Source organism: Harpegnathos saltator, unplaced genomic scaffold (assembly GCF_003227715.2).
Source record: "Harpegnathos saltator strain DR-91 unplaced genomic scaffold, Hsal_v8.6 scaffold117, whole genome shotgun sequence".
Taxonomy (NCBI): domain Eukaryota; kingdom Metazoa; phylum Arthropoda; class Insecta; order Hymenoptera; family Formicidae; genus Harpegnathos; species Harpegnathos saltator.
This window is the reverse complement of record NW_020229892.1, coordinates 520,918-541,833: the sequence shown is the minus strand read 5'-3', so window position 1 is coordinate 541,833 and position 20,916 is coordinate 520,918. Positions and strand designations below refer to the sequence as shown.

The window sequence follows — 20,916 nt, the reverse complement described above, 5'->3', positions numbered from 1 at the left end:
ACACATTATTAGATGATATAAATCTGCGCCGCCGTGCGCGCGCGCGGCACGTTAATTATTCAAATCGCGGCCCATTTGCGGGGCGCGCGAATCCGGCGCGTTAGCGGATAATTTCGCGCATAATAACGTCGCCGCTCGTTAAACTAATATGTTAAGCGCGCGCAGACGCGCGACGAGATGCATTATAATTACTGTCAAACACCTCGTCTCCGTCGTCATCTCTTCTCGTCTGCGAGGACGCTGAAACTCTCTCGTATCAGATAACCAACCGCGTGCACCGTTGAGTGTAATTACATGCGGGAATAAACGGAGAATGTCGTGTCGTGTCGTGCACTCTCTAAATTTCCTGGAGTGAAATCTCTCACTCGCGAAATGGCTGCAAATCCGCTGAGAGCAAATAACCGAGGCGCTGCAAGTCGCGCGAATGCTCGTGTCGTGCAAGCTTCGAGCGAGATTTTTGCCCTGTCGGATGGATATTTCAGTCGATTAGAAACGGATTTTCCGTCCCGCTGACGATGGATCACATCGTGAATTTGTTGTTGAATTTCGAGCGGGAGCGATTCGGTCGACGTCTCAGAGCGGAGACTCTTAGCTCGGTGCGAGCGAAGGATCGTTCGAAATCGACTCGCTGCGCTTTTCTAATAAGATTCAGAGAATAACTGTCATCGCGTGAGCGGTTATTGAAAGCTTCGACTTTTAGGTCCGACGTATGCGCTAACACTATCAAGGACGTAGAGAGTTGCAGGAATGTCCTTTTCGCAAATTCGCGCACAGGCGAGTGAATCGACCCGCCGCACAGTGGGACCAGATGACATTCTTTGGTTCAAAATTCTCTAGAGACCTGAATTTCCAACTGATCATCGGACACCAATGGATGAGGTTGATCCTGAATAAATTCCGAAGAGATCTGCCTTGCGAAAGTAAAAAGGAAATTTTTTTTTTCGAATTACTAGCTCCAAAAGAGGAAAAATTATCGTTAAACGCAAGAAACTTGTGAAATACTCATTATTCGACACTTATTTCTATCTAATAGCGTATTCAGCGGATGGAAACTATAAAACCAATCGACAGACACCTCGAGATTTATCGATCTTGAAGCAGAAACCCATTAACCCAAAACTCATATGCCCAAAATACAAAAACATCAAATATAGACCCGTTAAGCACAAAACCGGAGATTTTAATCCTTAATTCTTTCTTAATGTAGACTGAAATGATGAGTTTTGAAATTCTGAAATTTTCTAAAATTTTCTAAAAGGTGAAGGTGATGAGGCTCGAACTCATTGAGGTGGAACCCAAGACACTGTACCGTAAACTGGGGTTACTTTGCACACCCAGGGGTGGTAACTTTGCACGAGAGAACGTCAAACATTTTCTGCTCTCTAGCTGCGAAAGCAGTGAACTAAAACTACTAATTAATTCAGATACTGATAGATGGTGTTAGTGGCATTACTCAGTGCGAGTGGTGGCGTATTATGGCGTGAATTTCTGACTTCACGTTTTGTGTTGTTAACATCAACAGGAAAAGAAGAAATATTAGTGGTGGAACTTTTACCTGTGTAGCAGATCTAACTAGAATTAAAAGGTGAGTGAATAGCTTCAAGTGTTCACTCTATTATCGGTTTGAAGTATACCAAACGTTAAATCCATAGTTTGCCTAGAATTTTCAGGGTGACCAGCTTTGTAAATAAACATAATTTCTTGGTAGAAAAGGGGCTACTTTGCACAATGTGCAAAGTAACGCCAAATCTTCTTAGCAATCAAAAACCAAGAACTTATTCGAATTTAAAGACATTTTATATTAAAAGTAGAGTTATTTCATTCTTGTTTGCAGTCCTAATTAATTTTTTGAGTAACTGAAGTTAAAATCTGATCATAATAAATTCATGAAAAAAGTTGGCGAATGCTTTATCAGGCTATTTTGTGACGTCAAATATTTTGACAGAGAGTTGTGAAATAAATAAAACTTGAAGTGAAAAAAATGTACAACAAAACTAATAGCCTCCTTGCTTTTTTTCTTCAGATGCCACATCATTACATAAAGAAAGCTTGGAGCCAGAAAATACAAAGATTACACAGATGAGGATCTAGCCAGGTGTCTTGAAGATGTCAAATCTGGAAAGCTGATACAAGAACAAGCTGCTGCGGAATATGGTATTAGTAGAAGAACTATTTGTTACAAACTGAAAGGAAAACACGAATTGAAGCCTGGTAAGCCGACTGTTTTTTCTGAATTAGAGGAGGCTGCCTTTGTGAAATGTACAATTCAAATGAGTCAATTTGGATTCTCTATTTGCGAAGAAGACTTACGTCGCATCATGAAAGATTATCTTTTAAGAATCGGAAGAAATGTTAAGGAATTCAAAGACTCAGTCTATCCAGGTGCTGATCTAATCAAGGGTTTTTTACGAAGGCACCCAGAGCTGATACAAAAATTTGTCGCCAATATCGAAAAAGTTCGTGCAGAAATCAGTGAAGAATCCTTGAGAGAATATATTCAACATCTTTCTGTAACTCTCCAGAATGTACCCCCCGAAAATATTTATAATTATGATGAAACAAATCTAACGGACGACCCTGGCTCTAAAAAATGTCTGGTAAAGAGAGGCTGTAAGTATCCCACTAACATAAGAAACACTTCTAAGTCAAGTATTTCCATCATGATGTCAGGTAATGCAGTAGGTGAACTTCTTCCACCATTTGTTGTATATAAGGCCACTAACCTTTGGTCAACTTGGTGCGAAGGAGGTCCCAAAGGCGCAAGATACTTCACCACTGCAAGTGGATGGTTTGATGGAGTAGCGTTTGAAGAGTGGTTTTTTTTCTGTAGTTTTACCTTCTTTACAAAAGAAGTCAGGTGGTAAAGTTCTTTTGGGTGATAACTTATCCTCTCATACTTCTCCAAAAGTTATCGAAGCTTGCGAAAAAAATGAAATCAAGTTTGTTTGCTTACCACCTCATAGCACCCACATAACTCAACCTCTCGATGTTGCTTTCTTTAAACCCCTTAAAACAGCTTGGCGTAAAATAATGAACGAATACAAAAATTCTTCTGCTGGCCGTAACAAGACGTCCCTCGACAAACAACATTTTCCACAACTTTTAAAAAAGCTGGTAGCTGCTTTGGAGCCGAATCAAGCTGCCAATTTACAGTCAGGTTTCAGAAAGTGCAGCGTATATCCAATAAATGTCAACGAAGTCTTGGCACAATTTAGAGACAGAGAATCCTATGATACAGAGACACTAGAAGACAGCTTCAAGATTTTCTTACAGGACAAAGTTTACAGTGTTTTGAGCTCTGAAAGCGTCAAGAAACGAAGAAGAAAGCTGACTGTTCCTGCAGGTAAAAGTGTTAGCACTAAAGACATAGAAGACAAAAACAACGATAAAGGTTTACATGCTGCCTCTGGAAGCAAAGTTAATGCTGAGCAGAATAAGAGAAAAAAGAAGAGGACACTTATTACAAAGATCAAAAAGTCAAAAGCTGAGTCTGAAGAAGAGGATTCAGATGATTTTTCCTGCCATGATGACAGTTCCACTCTAGAAACATTCAGTGATTTGGAAAATGACTTAAGCAACCGAGAGGAAGACAGTAAGAAATCTAGCTCAAACAATTAGACACCAGTAAGAAGAGAAGAAAATGAATTCGTTGTCTTCACTTACGAAGGAGAACTTGTTCCTGGACAAATTACGAAGGTCAAGAAAAATGGCGCAATCGTAAAGTCAATGGTGAAAACTGGAAAAGCATGGAAGTGACCCGACGGATGTGAAGATATGTTATACTATGAATGGAATGATATTCTGTCTCATATCAAGGAACCCAAGAAAGTTAGCAAAACTAGAGAACTGTACAGAGTGCCTGAATTGGACTTCCAATGGGGCTAATGAACTATTTTCTTATTGTTCAGAAATATTTTTTTTCCATTTTTTATTTTAATTTTAAGTTGATTTTTAGTTGTTTTTTTCACTGTGCCTCTATTACATGAACTAACATTTAGTTCATTACCTACCACCTTAAGAACTTGTTTTGTGTTGAATGATATGGGTTTACCATAAGAATTAAAATTGCATTAAAAGTGTTAAATACGAAAAGCAGGTATGGTATATTAATGATTATCCTTTTTACTTTAATGATTCTAGGTTAAATTAATGGTGAACTATTTACTGACAAAATAATGAGGTTACTTTGCACTGATCCAGACTAACTATAGGAATTGTATAGGTTTTTCAATACGGTGCAAAGTAACCCCATGCCTGGGTAACTTTGCACAAATTTTCAAAAATCTGGAAAAATTACTTAGAAAATTTTTTAAAATATTTTTAAGATAAAAATCTGTTTCTTACATCCTTAAGCAATGATTACCATGTTTACATAAATTAAATGTTGATACAATGCTGATTTTTCACATAGGGAATTAAAAAAGGTCAAAATGTTGTGCAAAGTATCCCCGGTTTACGGTATTTTAAACGATAAACTTTTAAGACAAATCCTAAACCTATGAACCCTGAACCTGATAATTTTTTCAAAATTTCGGTTAGACAAATCTTTTTGGAATTTATTCAGGATCAACCTCATCCATTGGTGTCGATGATCGGTTGAAAATTCAGGTCTCTAGAGAATTTTGAACCAAAAAATGTCATCTGGCCCGACTGTGCGCCGTCGCAGAGCTTCCCCCAGCCGACGAATTCGCGGCGCAGCCACGCACGTGCGAACGCACGATTACATCACCGAATCAATTCTCTCGCGCGTAATCCGTCGCGGCGCGGGCTCGCCGCGGTTTTAACGGGGGAGATCGGCAGCCGCGCGCGTTCGATGCTACCATGCATAATTTATAAATTTCCGCGGCGGGCGAGTTGGCGTGCAGTCGTCTGCGGCATTTGAATACAATACGAACCGGCCGACAGGCCGCATCGCTAATTGCAAAGTCCGCTCGACGGCGCATGAATGAGCAGCGCCGCGGAATTGACACGCGCGCGAGCATCGTCGTGCGGATGTTTGTTGTCGCGCTGCTGCGGCGCCACGGCGGAATTTCGCGTTCCGCTCGTCGCGTCGCTCCCAATTGATCGGCCGACGCGTTCGTGCTCGCGTCATCAGCGTCATCGGGCTGCGCGCGATTAACACGAAAGCGAGAATAATGCCGCATGAATTATTAATGGAGCCGCCGTCGACACTTGTCGGCGCCTCGCGCTTACAAGCGGCCTCGCTCAATTATGTCGTTTGCTCCGCTGAGGTGAACTCGCATCGCGGTGAATCTATCCGCGTAAGAAATCTCCGCGTGCGAGAAGACACTCAACGACACATCCATACGATTGCAGGATGCGGCTGCAGCAGCTTCGGCTCCACCAGCTCCGCCTGCGACATCGTGTCGGGTCAATGTCAGTGCAAGCCGCAGGTCGTCGGCAGACAATGCAACGAGTGCAAGGTAAGTCGTAGAGCAGTCTCGTGTATTCTCGATCAAAAGAACTGATTTGGCTTGGGAGAGCCGTAAGAAAGGGGTGGGGAAAAAGAAATAAAAAAAAAAGAAGAGAGAGGAAGAAATTCCGCTTCTACACTGCAAACCCGAGTGTGTTATTTTGACACGTATAAGCTGAAGCTTTCTTCACGCGTTTCTTGTCGTCTGAAATCACGTCATTTGATGCATTACGATATCACTTGACGCGTTTAAACGCGTTAAACGACGTGATTTAAGACAACACAAGATACGCGTAAAGGAAGCTTCAGCTTATACGTGTCAAAATAATACACTCGGGTTTTCAGTGTACTGTCGCGCGGCTTGCATTCATCCTGACCCGAATATCCGGGCCACTCCTGGCGATTGAATTTAATGCATCTTATCCTCCAGATTGGTTACTGGGGATTAGCATCGGGAACAGGCTGCGCGACTTGCAATTGCGATACCATGGGATCCCGCAATGTGTCCTGCCACAGCAACACAGGACAATGCTACTGCAAGCCGGGCGTAGGCGGTTCGCGCTGCGATACTTGTCTGTCTGGACATTACGGATTCTCGGCGAACGGATGTCAGCGTGAGTGTGCCGCCAAGTCGTTCCGCCTTTATCCACCCCGACACGACACGCTTCTAATCTAATAATCGCGCGATCGTAATTGATTCAATCGAGAGCCGGATTATTCGATCAAGAGTCGAGATCGCTTATGGTCGCTTCGGCCGAAAGGCCGAAGAATCCCCAAGGAACTTTAGATTCGCGTTCGCGACATCACCCTCCCCTCAAATCTTAATCCTTCGCACTCGGGATGCCAGCGCAGCTGGCACGAGCACTTATTCCGGCAACTCGGAACGCCAGCTGTGCTGACATATAAAAGATTTGAATGTAAAGAGCAATAAAACAACAAATACTGCGACAACATTAAACGAAATAAAGATCGTTTTTGTAGTTTTTCTAGGAATTTGGTAATTATATTTATAATTATCGAGTTGGTGGAAGGGGAAATGTGGAAATGTTCCTCGAATGCGAAGGGTTAACCTAGGAAACATGTTTATAATTAAGTAGCGTAGACTTTGGGAGAATTAAGGAAGAGTCAAACGATCATCCCGCAGTGTGTGACCCATGTGTGCGGCCCGGCCACATGTGCGACCCCGACACCGGTCGCTGCGTGTGCCCCAGTCTGACCTACGGCGAGCACTGTGACCGGTGCCGACCCGGCGCCTGGGACCTGGTGCCACGTGTCGGCTGCAGGCCCTGTGCATGCACCCTCGGCGCCACGCGACCGCAGTGTGACCATCAGGGCCAATGTCCGTGCAGAATCGGCTACGACGGGCTGAGGTGCGAGAGGTGCGCCAAGGGCTACTACGGTTACCCCAGGTGCCGGCCGTGCAGCTGCAACGCGGCCGGCACTACGCAATGCCAGGACGGCATCTGCGGGTGCGACGACAAGGGACAGTGCCCGTGCAAGGTGAGCGACTGAAATGACTCGTCGAAACGACGGAGGCAAAGAGAAAAAAGTCTCAGAGAGGTAGAGAGGGAGGGGCGGGGGGGGGGGAAGGTGCAAACGTGACATCGCGAAATCCAACACCATCAGTCATCGAGACACGCTAATCGAGGGAATAATTATTCTCAAGGAACTGGCCGTCGGGCGACAGTGCGATCAATGCAAGGAGGGCACCTTCGGTCTCGCGGCGGACAACGCCAGAGGATGCACCGAATGCTTCTGCTTCCGGAGGAGCGCCCTGTGCCGTCAGGCTAGGCTCAGCTGGGGCCAACGCAGGCTGACGCATCCTCGTGCGCTCTACACCAACGGCACCGACCACGACATCACGGTAAAACGCGTCTGGATCGCACGGTCTTTGCCGGAGGTCGACGGATGTGTATCGTGCGATTTCTCATCGGCTCGTTCGCTTGTTGAATAGATCACGGACTTCGGCGCCACGACTGTATTGCCGACAGTGAACGGCGGGTTGAACGTGACGAACGGCCTCACCGTGATCCCCGGGTCCGACGGTGACGTCACGTTACCCTCGAATCTCTACTACAATTATCCTTTGTACTGGAGATTGCCGGACTCGTTCCTGGGCGACAAGGTAATTTTCCGCGACTAGATTTCCGTGTCCTCGCCATTGTTTTTTCTTTCTTTTTTTTTTTATCTAATGAGACTGACTTGAAAAGCAAGCGCTTCGGGCTGTGATTCATTAGTGGTTGAGCGAATCGCGATGATTTCTCGCAGGTTGTCTCGTACGGAGGATTCCTGCGCTTCAAAGTCTCGACGGAGGACGGGATACCTGTGCGATCGAACCTCCGGTATCCCCTGGTGCAGATGCAAGGAAACAACAAGATCGTGCTGGAGTATTATCTGCGCGTACCAGTGAGCGACGACCGCTATGAAATCAGGTATTTGTTTCTTTTTTCTCTCCTGGAGGTTCCAGCCGAGAATCCTTCCTCCGATTTATCGTCACGCCGAGGTACATGGTCAGGATACACGCAAGCGTCTGACTTGCTCCCAGATTCCACGAGTCGCTGTGGCAATTGCGAAACAGGCCGGATTACAAGGTCTCCAGGGAGGTGCTGATGGTGGCGTTGCAGAACCTGCAGTACATCCTCATCAAGGCCTCGGACAACTCTGATTTCCCAAGAACCACGTGAGTCTCCTACCGTACCTCGAATCATCCGAGTTAGCAGCTCTCGCGAGAAAATTGCTTCGCGGCGAGTCTCCTCCAACACCTTCCACTTAATTCAACAATTTGTTTTCGAGTAACGAATTTCTCGTATGAAAAATTGATTACTCGCTCAAAATTTTAAAACGAAGAGTAACACAGGCTTCGCTTCTTCGGAGCGTAGGGTGTATCATTGTGACCTTTATGGTATATTACACGTCGATGTTGAAATTGGTGTTAATATTCTGCAGAAAAGCTAGCTCGCCGCTCAACTTGGGCATCTCGTTCAAACTTCTGGAGGCGTCTCTGGACGCCGCTGTCCTCACGCCCACGCACTCGCCATCGCTGGCGATCGGAGTGGAGATCTGCGAGTGCCCACCGGAATACAACGGCACATCCTGCCAGGACCCGAGCATCGGCTACTACAGGTGGCACGCGAACACCACTGCCGTGTCCACCGGCGTAGTCGATTTCGTCGGGCAGGCCAGACGTTGCCAATGCAACGGCAGATCCGACGTGTGCGACAGAGAGACGGGATATTGCTTGGTAAGCATTACTCGAGCGTTTTCCCATGCGTGACGCACGATTCGCGGGGAGATCATAGCGCGTAGGAAGCGTGTTGAGGAGAGATGTTGTTGTCGAGTCGCTGCGCGCAACAGTTTCTCTCACCGCCGACTTTGATTTCGCAAACAGGACTGCCGGGAGTACACGATCGGCGCGCACTGCGACGTTTGCATGGACAGTTTCTACGGTCATCCGGAATTCGGGGGCTGCAGGCCGTGTCCGTGTCCGCAGGTCGACAAGAGATTCTCGAGCACCTGCGTGATCCGCATGGGCATCGAACCCATTTGTCACTGCAAACCAGGTACGTGACAGAGACAGAGAAATAAATGTTGTGGTTGAGAAGTGTTCAGATTTAAGTTAAATGGCATTTAAAAGTTTTGAGGATTGATCGAACTTTTTCCGAAGGAATGGAAAGCCAAAAGTTCTCAAAAAAAAAAAAATATTTCAATCCTTGAAGGGATATTCCGGACAAAGCTGCGTCATACTTCTCGTCCACCTCTGATCTTCTTCCTGTGTGCTGTAGGTTACACCGGCAGAAAATGCGAGCGCTGCTCTTACGGCTATTACGGCTTGCCCGATCTTCCGGACGGCAAGTGCGTCCCGTGCAATTGCAACTTGGCAGGAAGTGTGAGCGACGCCTGCGACGGCGAGACGGGCCAGTGTAAATGCAGGCCCGGCTCCACGGGTAGAGATTGCTCTGAGTGCACGGCGTATCGTCATGTTTACATAAACGACGTTTGCACTAGTAAGTTTATTCGCGCAACAGAGCGAACTGGCGCTCAAACTGACTCTCAAATGTAAACGATGTTTGAACGTCACTTTGCACGCATGTTACTTCGCGGGACGATCGTGCAAATGCGAGAATAAGTTATCGTATACGCGCGGGAACATCACACGCGCGCTCACGAAGGACGTTGCGTATCCTTAACCCCGTGAGCTGGCGAAAATGCAACACTGATCTCACGAAAAGTGAGTCAAGCCGGTGGAAGTATTTTATTACTTTATCGACTTTAGATAGACTTTGTGTCTATTTAAAATTAAGTCCATCATTTCGAATTTGAAACATTTTGTCTTCATATTCATAAACAGTGACCTTAAAACCTTAAATAGATATAACATTTGAATAACATTGCTTACACTGAGAGAAAAGTATATGATATTTGGAACTATAATGATATAGTAACTAAAATATCATATTTATAGTAAATATTACCATAATATCGGTAATAATTACGATATAGGCATAGTATAACCAACCATATAATATTTTTACTAAGAATTATAGTAAGTTAAATTAAAATTATTGTATGGATACAAATATAAAATGGTAGGTAAAGTAACTCTTTTATATAGTCAATATTACCAAAATATTTGCTAAATGATGACAGATGTAACTATATGAATATTAAATCTCACTATATTCGTGAATGAGAACTTACCATATATGTGGTAAAAGTAACTAAACAAATGTTTAAGCCAATCATTGACTATATATTTGTGCTTATTCTACTATATTTTGCAGGTTCCACGAACTATAAAAATATAGTTGACGCCAAAATGAACTATAAAATATAGTGAGATTATAGTTAATTCAACTATATTTTTATATCGGTGATAACTTTTGAAAATTCAGTTTGCTGGTCAAAAGGTTAATAGGCAACAATTACGTCGCTTTTATCAACCTGCCTTTCATCGATTTTCTTTTTTATCAGCCTGCGACGACAATTGCACGGGGATTCTGCTCAACACCGTCGAAATGATGTCCGCGAGACTGGCCGCTGACACGAACGACATAGCGGACGGCTACATCCTGCCCCCATGGGAGGCATTGACGCATATCGATTCCAACGCGACCGAGTATCTCGGGGAAGTGGAGCTGCGAGATCGTCTGCGACAGAGAATGAGGAATGTACCGTGGCACAAGTACAGGAAACTTGCAGAAGAAGTCGAGGCTATGCTAAGAAACGTAAGTATTTGTGAAATCGTTGGATCACAACATCAAGACTTTCCTCTAAGTATCTATTTTGCATTTGTTGTCCAATGCCGAAAATATATTACCTTACAGACGAATACCTATGCGAAGCATGCCGATACGCTGAAGACCAGAAGCAGCGATCTGAAGAATAACATCTTCAGCGCGAAGATCGAGGTCGAGAAGTTACGTAGGAAAATCGAAGGTAACGCGCGATATCTCCGTTGCTGTTAAGAGATCATGCCGTTAAGAGATGATCGTGACGCGACGTGAATGTTTCTAATATGGTTCGTCGTAATTTCTTCCAGATACAATTTTACAGCTCAACCAGTATAGCAACGACAACAGGAGGATAGGCATCAAGAAGGCCTTGAAAACCGGCAAGATGATCCTGAGCTACCTCAAGTCCGTCGACATCAGCAAAAGAACCATGGAAGTCGAGGACTTCCTCGAGTGAGTACCGTCAGCCATAACAGTTTGGAACCTATTCGGAAATGAACCTCGGAAAATAATATTCTGAACAGAGTATACGTTTTTGTGATATATTTTTCTTAATAAACAATATCTTTTTGATTAACCAGCGAGGTTGCCAAGTACGTGGCATGGCTGAACTTGCTTGAGGACGTGACCGAGCCATTGGCAGCCATCCAAGACGACACCGAAGATTACACGGTGAAGTTGAACGACATAACGACGGTGGTGGAGGATACAATGGAGACACTATTCACCTACGACGGCTTGTATAACGGTATCAACAAGACGTTCATCGACACCAAGGAGCAATGTGCTCGTATCGGCACGCTGCGCGGCGAGACGAATAAAACCATCGTCGAAGGGCAGAACCTCGTAGACGAAGCTCGCGGCTTCCTCGTCGACGCTGAGAACGATATCCAGGTATTTATACCATCAGTGCATTTTTTTCGCGGTTTTACATGTCTCAAAATGTCTATCTCCAACATGGGAGAATACCAGAAATTTTATTGAAAAAATCATTCTCGCAATCTATTCTACATATTTGTATGTAATCATGTAGCATGTAATATTTACACAATTGATATTGCATATTTTTTTATATAAACGTAAACTGCATTTAATTTATTTATCTAGACATAGAGAAAAGAATTATCGCTGTCATACATGTGCAATGTATTAATCTCTTGCAAGAGATTGGTGCGTTACACGTGTGTATAGCGAATGTATTAATCACGATCTTCAGGATCTTCCGGGGTTGCAAGATAAATTGGCGCATTGGAAGGAGAAGCTGACCATGCGGGAGGAGATCCTATATCGATTAAATTACGAGTACAATCAGCAGTACGTGGTACCGGCGATAAAGCATGCGAAGAATCTGTCGAGTTACGCCGACCAGTACGTCAGGTGAGCGATAATGACGATGCGATCGTGCTCATGAAAACACGACGAAGAGTAACTTCGTTTGTGTCAAGCAGCCTGTTCGCCGAGACGCGGGACATCGCGGCCAGTCCTCTGAAGGCCAGTCAAGCCTACAAGAACATCGTCGACAGTCTGCAAATGGCGAGGACCACTGCGCTGGCAGCCAAGGCAGCCGCCGAAGAAGCACACGAGAAGGTGAGTTTTTAATTTTTATCGATTTGAAAACTCAAGAAGATAATGGCTAACACTCGTTAATGAATGGTAGTAATCTTCAGGGAGCATTTAAGATTTCAGAGCAATGTTGAATGCAACGTGAATTTTTCCTTCAGGTATTCCCACCTTCAGGACAAAGGTCGCTGTTAGACGAAGCTAAGGAGGCGTTCTCCAAGTCTTCCCAACAATGGGAAACAGCGAAAGAGCACGATAAACTAGTCAAAAACGCGAACGCTGAGCTTGAAACGCAGAAACATGCCGTATACACGTTGAAAGACACATTGAACAACACCGGGATTAAGGACAACCAGATCAACGTGAAACTGCGAGAGCTTCAGGGCAGCAGCAAAAAATGTAAGTTGACTAAAAATACCTAATGAATAATTTGTTGAATAAAAGAAGACTCAGATAAAGACTCGGAAAACTGTCCCCTTCCTCCAGTTCACGAAGATCTGCAGAATATACTGGACGAGAACGACAAAGTAAAAGAATCGATGAAAAACACGCAACGATTGATCGACGATTATAATCAGGGTATCGCTGATAGACTGAAACCAAAGTTGAACGAACTGAAACGCGAGGGTGACTCGAAGATCAGCTTGGCCAGCGAAAAACGTAAATCTCTTTGTTAAAATTTAGTTGTATCTGACATATAAAAAACATATATAAGTATATAGAATTTAGGATATTTATTTATTTAACTGTGTACATGTGTCTTGTTAAATTATCCATATAAAAATGTCCATTTCAGTGACGGAGGCGCTGAGTAACATTAAGAAAGCTGACGCGAAGTTGATAAGCTTGTCAAACGCTGCGATGAAGCGAAAAGCCGTTTTCGATAAATGGAACGACACGTTGGCTACAAAACTGCAGAACCTCAAGGACAAGATCGCGGAGGCTCGTAATACCGTCGACGGAGTAAGGATAATTGTTACTTTCTCCTTAAAATTATTGTTGTTAAAATTTAAATGCAATTTTTCACACGTGTACGTTATTTCTTCTTGCAGATTCGCGTTTCTGTGAAATCGGTGGATGGCAAGCAATGCATTCGTTCCTACAGACCGGAAACATTGCAACCTTCGGCGACCACCTCGATCGTGATGACATTCGTGCTTCCGGCCGGGCGCAAAGAGGGTTCCCTGTTTTACCTGCCCAGTGGAATAAACGTAAGTTCTACAAAGTCAAGACAAAGAGTTACTTCCGGCATGTAAATTACATTTTCTGTTATTTCAATCTTGTTTCAGGACGACTTCGTCGCTCTGGAGATAGTCGACAGGAAGGTACGATTCCTGTGGAACGTCGGCGGCGGTACAGGCATCCTGACGCATCCGGAAGTCCTCGAAAACGGAGATCTACAGAACGACATGTCCTGGTACCGGGTCGAGGCTGAGAGGTAAGTGACGATACATTTTAGCGCGAGATTGATCTTGATGTAACCGATCGATGTATAAGTAAATCAGGATGAATGCGATATTAATCTACAAAAGTAATTGATATTTCGCAACAACCTTAGAACTCGACATATAGGCAAGTTAAGTGTACGCAAGCAGACATCCACGTCCGGGAGGTATTTGCCTGTCATTAATTCGACCAACTCTGAGTATGGTCGTTTCGACGTTCTGCCCACGGACCGAGTATGGATAGGAGGCATTCCCAAGTCGCAGAGGAAGCCGATGGAATTAATTGCACCCAATGGTCTTCCGGGTTGTGTGCATCAGGTGATCCTCGACGGGAAGCAGATCGGCCTCTGGAACTTCATCTCGACCGCGCCGGATATGGCTTGCACAGCCTGCGTAGAAGGGTAAAGTCGACTCCGTAGCAATTTCGCAAAATTTCTAAAGAAACGCCTCTCTTTCGTCGTTTCTTAGCTGTTATTCTTATATTACTGTTAACTGTTTTTAATTGACTGTCATTTTCGTGTTGCAGGGTGGTAGACGCCAGAGACGACATAGCTTATAGTTTCAACGGCAAAGGTTACGCCGTGAGAAACAGAGTCTCGTCCGTCCCGTACATCTGGTCTCTCTTCGGAGTCTCCTTCAGTTTTCGAACATACGACGAGAACGCATTGCTGTTCTTAGCGATTAATCCAGATAACGTAAGAATCTACTTAATTCTACTCAGTACCGTTAGGTTATCGAGAAAGATATCCGATATTGAAGCGATAAAAAAATTCGATTCGACTAATTAATCAAGTTTGCCCTTATCGGATTTGATGGAAGCAAATGATCCATCAACCATTATGTAATCTGTCTTGAAAAAAGATGCGAGAAACGAAACAAGCTTTTCATCGCAGATTCTTCGTTCCTACAACAATCAAGTCGTTAACAACACGTTCATTGTCGGTCACGCGATATCGCGTGTTGCGCCCTTTCACCAAACGGCCGTTTATGCGATTGTTTTTTTATTATGAGTGACAAACCAGGACCCTCGAAAAGACTCAGTTCAATGCCAGTTCAATCGTGCAAAAAAAACGACTAAAAATAAATAAAAGAAAAAATAACTTTGGCCACCACACGAAATTCAAATTTTCAGTCTGACAATGAACGTGTTAATTGTATAATCGCAGAACCAACACATTATGATCTACCTACGGGAGGGCAAAGTGATTCTCCACGTCGGCTATGGCGGGAACGTCAGTATGGAGATGTCTTCGACCTACAAATACAATACCGGCAATTGGACGAAGATGGACGCTTGGAGGCAGTATCTGGTGCAAAAGAACATCGAGAAGTGCAGTCTGTCCATCGACACCGACGACGACAAACGGATCGGTGCACCCACACCTCAGCCCAAGAAGGAGGACATTCCTAACTTGGCGCGGGCCAAATACTACATCGGCGGCTTGCCGCCGAGTTTCCGTGCCGACGATGTGGTATTACCCTCCCAAGTGTCGTTCCTCGGGTGTATGTCGAACATCGTGGTGCAAGATGGTTACGACCCGATGGCGGAACTGTACTACGGAGTGGAACCTAGTTGTCGTAACAAGGTGAATGACTTTCTTCTTTGTACTTCTCTCTTCAAGGGAAACATTATCGTTATAATTAATATTATATCTCAACTTGTAGCCATTGACGGTAGTCGGGTTTTACGGGGACGGGTACTTGGAGCATCCTGCGTCCACCTTGAAGAAGAAACACTCCGTTCTGAGCTTCTCCTTCAGGACAGTGCAAGAGGCGGCCATGCTGCTTCTTTCTACATCCGAAGGTAGCGAAGTCGGATCATCAAGCGGTACCGACGACATGAACCAAGAACAGAATGTAAGTCTCGTCATGCAATTGTGCACAAAGACAAATGCAGAACAACAAGCACAATGCATTAATTAAATACATTGAAGATAATGTAAAGACAATAATAAAGAGAAAAAAGCTTAATGTCGCACAGTGCGATTAATAGAAAAATATTCGACTGATTATCCTTCAGAATAAGAATTATTATTCCGTGTGCATCGTCAACGGGCAAGTGCAAGCGCGCTTGAACGCCGGCCGGGGCGAGCTGCTTCTCCAATCGAACGGCACCTTCAACGACGGCCGGTACCATTCGGCCACCGTCATTAAGACGAGAAAAGAGATAGAGCTGAGAATCGACGACGCGTATCAGAGCACAGGAAGATTGCCCACCAGCGCAGCTATCAAGGCTCCGAACGTCAATGGAGGGCTATTTTTCGGCGGGCTACCGGCTCTCATCAATAACACGAAGATGGTCACCACCCATACGCCGTTGTACGGCGCCATCAAGGATGTGATCATCAACGATCAGTAAGTACCGAAGAGAAGTGCATGACCGAGTTTGGCCGAGAAACCGAAATTCTAGATATTAAATTTAATAATTAAATCAGGATCGCGATCGTATAATTGTAAAATAACGATAACAGCGTTTTCTAGCCAGCAAGAACTGTATTTTTCTTTCAGAATCATCCGTTTCGATGACGCTGTTAACTTCGATCACGCTCTAATTGGCCGCTCCGGGCCAAGTATGGGGAAAGATCCACCGACCTACGTACCTTCAGCATCGCTCTCCCGGGGAATGTCAACGCAACCTGAGGGTTGCCAGAAGGTGCCGTACTATTCGTTGGAACCGGGCGCCTTGAAATTCGGCGACAAACCGCACAGTCACACGCAGCTCTATCTCAACTTCAAGAAGTTCTGGGAGAAGAAGTACATGATCGAGTTCGACTTCAGGACGTATTATCCCAACGGACTGCTCTTCATCACTCCGGTAGAGCCGCCACATTGCTACCTAATCTTGATATTTTTTATCGTTTGATCATTTTTCGATCAATTATAAAAATAAGATTTTCTCCGTGCTTAATATTACGAACCTATTGTAAACACGACACATGCGTCTTATAGGGTCTCAGGCTGAAGAATCATCTGATGGTGATCATCCAAGATGGGCAGCTTCTTCTATCGCTGAAGGGCAAACAACAGAGACAGATGCTATTCAAAACGCCGTTCAACGACGGTAACTGGCATCACGTCGTTCTCAGCCATGACGACAGAAAGCTCACTCTACTGGTAGACACCCAGACACCGCGTATCCTCAAAGTACCGAGGAGAGCCGGTTTAACGTCTATGATGTACATAGGCGGCCTTCCGGAGAGCGGAACACCTTTCCCAGATAATGTGATCAGCAAACTGGAGACCCTCAAGGGCTGTATCAGAGGTTTGCGAGTCAACGGGAATGTTTATGACATGGTGGGCTCCACCAGTAGAGCCTTCAACGTCGGCCAATGCTTCCCGAGCGTCGAGAGCGGCGCGTATTTCCAGGACGAGGCGTACGCCATTTACCGTATGTTACGATGATTGTGATCAGTATTGTTGTCTTTTTTTCACGTATCTCATCTTACGGGAGTATTTCGTTTCATTTTAGAGAAAAACTTTGAACTGGGTGCCGTGCTTGAGCTCCAACTGGAATTCAGGACATCAGAACTGTCTGGCGTGTTGCTGTCGATCAGCGCGCCTGATGGCTCACCCTCCTTGGCGCTAGAGCTCAACAACGGCAGGGTGATCATGTCGGGCGATTTGGGTGACAATAATCCGCTATACGTAGAGCAGCGGTTCGCCAGTCCGTACGCTATCTGCGACAATCGATGGCACCGGATTCAGGCGGTATATAATGATGAGGAGCTGGCGCTCAAGGTGGATGAGCTGGATCAGAAGTACGGCCTGCCCACGAAGGCCAATTATCACTTTGCGGACTCCACTGCTTACGGGCCGTTGTATATAGGCGGGATACCAGGTAAACGCGTAAACATGTTTCTCTTTTAATTAATCCTTTGCACTCATACTCTGCTCTGAGTTGTCGAAGAAATAGAGCAATCTTGTGCGTGATAAAATCTTGCCAAATCTAACAGCTGCATCTATTTCTTTCCTGTATTCTACACAAAGAACAATTTTGAAATTTATTATGAACTGGCTCATATAAATTATTACGAGTGCAAAGGAAATTGTAGTTGAATAAATCTTATAATAAAAAGTAGTATTTCACACGAATATGTAACTCGCACGGAGTGTTTCAGAATTATAGATAAAAACATAATTCGCCAATGTATAATTTACGAGACGATCAAGTTCCATTAAACACTATTAAAATCTACAGATTTTATCCTCCAGTTCGTTCCTCAAGTTCGTTCTTATTTCGCATCGTAGGTATTCATACTTTCCATTCACCTCGTTTCAAACGATAACTTTGCAACGGTTTTTATTCCAAGTCGCTACAACGTCTACGAACGACAATATAACTAACGATTTTCGCGCCTCAAGAGTCGTGCTTTCTCGTCTTGTCCAGTCGGCACTCAGTCGAAGCGAACCACCTGTTGAATGGCAACGCTTCTCGGAAGCGATAACGAATCGCGCATTCTGTCACGTACGGCCTTGCGTACACGCGTGTTTACGCTAGGCGGCTGGAATGCAACCCCTCCACCTTGGCTCAATCAGCTGGCGATCATGCGGTCGCTGAACCCCCCCCCCATTCATGCGAGCTCGTAGCGCACCACGCTAGAGTGCAGCACGATTGCACTCACGTGCGATGGTGCGAGCGAAAGGCAATTTTCTCTTGAATTTTTCTTGTTCTTTCTGCGTTGACCATAGCGAGATTAACGTTATCAATGTAGATCATAATGGAGGAATAATCGAAAGGGAAATAGCTTACAAAGTAAAAAGTCTCGAAAACGATAAACGCGATATATTGACATTCTTTTATTATTAAAACTGTCCTGTGTTGCTATCTTTAACCAATTATTTTTTGTCTTTGTCTATTTCGTTGAAACACTTTATGTAATAAATGAGAGGAATGTTAGAATTACAACGACTATTGTTTCTTCCAGCATCCGCTCAGAAAGGCTCGCTGGTAACGCGGGATCACTTCAACGGATGCATTAGGAACGTAATGATAGGAGGAGAAAGACGGGACTGGACAGACATGGATGAATTGCACAACATCCATTTGAGTTCTTGTCCGGTTCAATGACAATGCACGGTGAAGAAAGAGGATGGGTGAAGCTCAGCGTTCAGCGTTTAGTTCCAAAGACTGCTCGAAGAGTCGTGTCGGGAGTTCGCGATCGCACTAGGATTAACGTACCATATTCGCATGCGGACGGGTTCTTAACACATTGTAGATCGAAGATGTGAATTGATATCTTTAGCTTTTTGTAGTATTGACAAGCAGAAAACTCAGTTTTCCTCTCCAGGAAAAATAGCGAAAGCGGATTTATTAGTCAATTTTATCATAATATTCTCTTCTAAAGGACAATATATCAATCAATAATGTACTAGAAAAGTATTATGAACATATTCATTTTTTTTGTATATTACAATTTTGAATAAAACGTTACATCTATATGTACGATCTGCAATGTATTAAGATGTAAAACCTAAACAAAGCCAAAAGATGCTAAACCGTAAATCGTTTCGTTAAGCTAAATGTTGTATAACGCGTGACACAGAAAGAGAGAGAGAGAGAGAGACTATGCGCGTAAGTCTCTCAGCCCAATAGATATAAAACAATGACACGAAGTGTTTCTTTTTTAACGCGTGCGCGTACACACATATAACGTATGTTAGACTGTAACATTTTCACAAGTAAATAGCGAGATCACTGCCATATATAGTTTAATTGCTCGTAAGTCGCCATAAGTCAAGCCAGACAATTTGTACATCAGTATTTAAAGAAGCTATTATTTATTATCGTTAACGCGAATCCGACTTCGTAAACGTCCTATGGACGAAATAGCGAATAGAACAGCGACTACATTTTGTACTTTTCTAGCAACAGTAAGATCTCCGATAATAATGTAAGGATATTACCGAAGTTATTGATACTGTGGTATCGAGCTGGATCTTAATCGAGAGATTTCAAGAGACACCCAAGTGCCCTGTAAAAAGAAAAGTGTCCTTTTCTAAATCTTATAAATGCGAAGACGAGAACTTAAAAAAAAATGTCTTTAACGTAACATTTGTTTCGTAGTCTCTCTCGATAATCTCTCGATGAATTGTAAAATATTATATATATACAGAACATTAACTAACATTAAATAACACGCACTTAAGTATGCGAGCACATTCTGTCCTGTATAGAACGTACATATGTAAACGACGAAAGTACAACTATATCTTGTTTTTATTTACCCAACCCTTACCCTAATATAAATAATTATATATAATATATATATATATAATTATATATATATATATATAGGGTCTCATTTCCACTCAAAAGATCCACTCAAATATCTCAGAAACACTGCGTTAAATCAAAAAATGTTTGAGACAAAAGTTGTATGGTTTCAAGCGGTTCATAAAACAACTATATCAGTTTATTTACAGATGGCGCCATTTTCGAGATATTCACTGATAATTACTTTTCTTAAGTGGAAGCCCAAATTTTTTATTTATCATCTTTTTCTACTAGTTAATTTGAACAACTTTTATCTGGAACATTTTTTTATTTGCTTAATATTTTTTGAGATATTTAAGAGAAATTTGGTAACTTTTTCAATATTTAACCTACAATATCTTGCTAACTATTTGTCGAAAGAAGAAATAGTACTAAACTTTTTTACTCTGTTTGATCTTAAGAATATATTGTTACAATAACGCCCTGACTTTTGTTAATTTGATGATTTTGAAATTTCCAAAGATTTACAAGTTAATAAAAGTTAGGACACTAGCTAGAACGTATTATTGAATGACTATATTTTCAGGACACTTATATACGAAATAATATAAGCAATTACAAACGGTATTAACTTCAAATGTGGCAGTCTTTGTTCAAAAGCGCATGACCGATTCAGAGGATTTCACAGATTGGTTACCTACACGAAGGTCGCGCACAGTATTTACTTTGTCTCACTTACCACGCAATTTGGAGGATCGAACGTCAACATGTAGCGTTAAATACAAGTTCAAATACGTTCTAGAACGTGTACGAAAGTTGATATTCTTGTATAAAGACGATTTTACATTTTCGTCGATGCGAGTAAATGTAACGAATCGTCCGGCACGTAGACTCAATGGCCGCATTCAGCAGAACTCAACTCTTTGTAAACGGTTTAGTGATACATTGCAACCGATGTGAACTTAGCGCCCAACTTTAAAAAATTATTTAAATGTTTATATTACAGGTTTGCATCTCGTTTGTACCTGATTGTACCACATTTTATTTCGTTTG

General features: G+C 43.4%; 1 protein-coding gene across 3 annotated transcripts in view; it reads left to right on the top strand.

Annotated features, from left to right (window-relative positions):
* Positions 1-19,856, top strand: part of wb (wing blister) — a 159,846-nt gene extending 139,990 nt beyond the window's left edge. For 2 of the 3 annotated variants that reach the window (XM_025303810.1, XM_025303814.1), the window contains 30 exons: positions 5,317-5,423; positions 5,844-6,027; positions 6,558-6,913; positions 7,080-7,277; positions 7,368-7,538; positions 7,682-7,845; positions 7,959-8,093; positions 8,360-8,654; positions 8,802-8,973; positions 9,196-9,417; positions 10,385-10,638; positions 10,738-10,849; positions 10,953-11,097; positions 11,226-11,538; positions 11,861-12,021; positions 12,093-12,231; positions 12,366-12,603; positions 12,691-12,864; positions 13,001-13,167; positions 13,257-13,415; positions 13,494-13,642; positions 13,763-14,050; positions 14,176-14,344; positions 14,816-15,235; positions 15,315-15,506; positions 15,670-16,004; positions 16,158-16,464; positions 16,599-17,037; positions 17,119-17,487; positions 18,575-19,856. In XM_025303810.1, the coding sequence (XP_025159595.1) occupies positions 5,317-5,423; positions 5,844-6,027; positions 6,558-6,913; positions 7,080-7,277; positions 7,368-7,538; positions 7,682-7,845; positions 7,959-8,093; positions 8,360-8,654; positions 8,802-8,973; positions 9,196-9,417; positions 10,385-10,638; positions 10,738-10,849; positions 10,953-11,097; positions 11,226-11,538; positions 11,861-12,021; positions 12,093-12,231; positions 12,366-12,603; positions 12,691-12,864; positions 13,001-13,167; positions 13,257-13,415; positions 13,494-13,642; positions 13,763-14,050; positions 14,176-14,344; positions 14,816-15,235; positions 15,315-15,506; positions 15,670-16,004; positions 16,158-16,464; positions 16,599-17,037; positions 17,119-17,487; positions 18,575-18,717 (6,677 nt within the window). In that variant the 3' untranslated portion in view covers positions 18,718-19,856. Of the gene's footprint in view, positions 1-5,316; positions 5,424-5,843; positions 6,028-6,557; positions 6,914-7,079; positions 7,278-7,367; positions 7,539-7,681; positions 7,846-7,958; positions 8,094-8,359; positions 8,655-8,801; positions 8,974-9,195; positions 9,418-10,384; positions 10,639-10,737; positions 10,850-10,952; positions 11,098-11,225; positions 11,539-11,860; positions 12,022-12,092; positions 12,232-12,365; positions 12,604-12,690; positions 12,865-13,000; positions 13,168-13,256; positions 13,416-13,493; positions 13,643-13,762; positions 14,051-14,175; positions 14,345-14,815; positions 15,236-15,314; positions 15,507-15,669; positions 16,005-16,157; positions 16,465-16,598; positions 17,038-17,118; positions 17,488-18,574 lie in introns of those variants that run through there. The other variant, XM_025303813.1, reaches the window with a different exon arrangement.
* Positions 19,857-20,916: the final 1,060 nt, after the last annotated feature.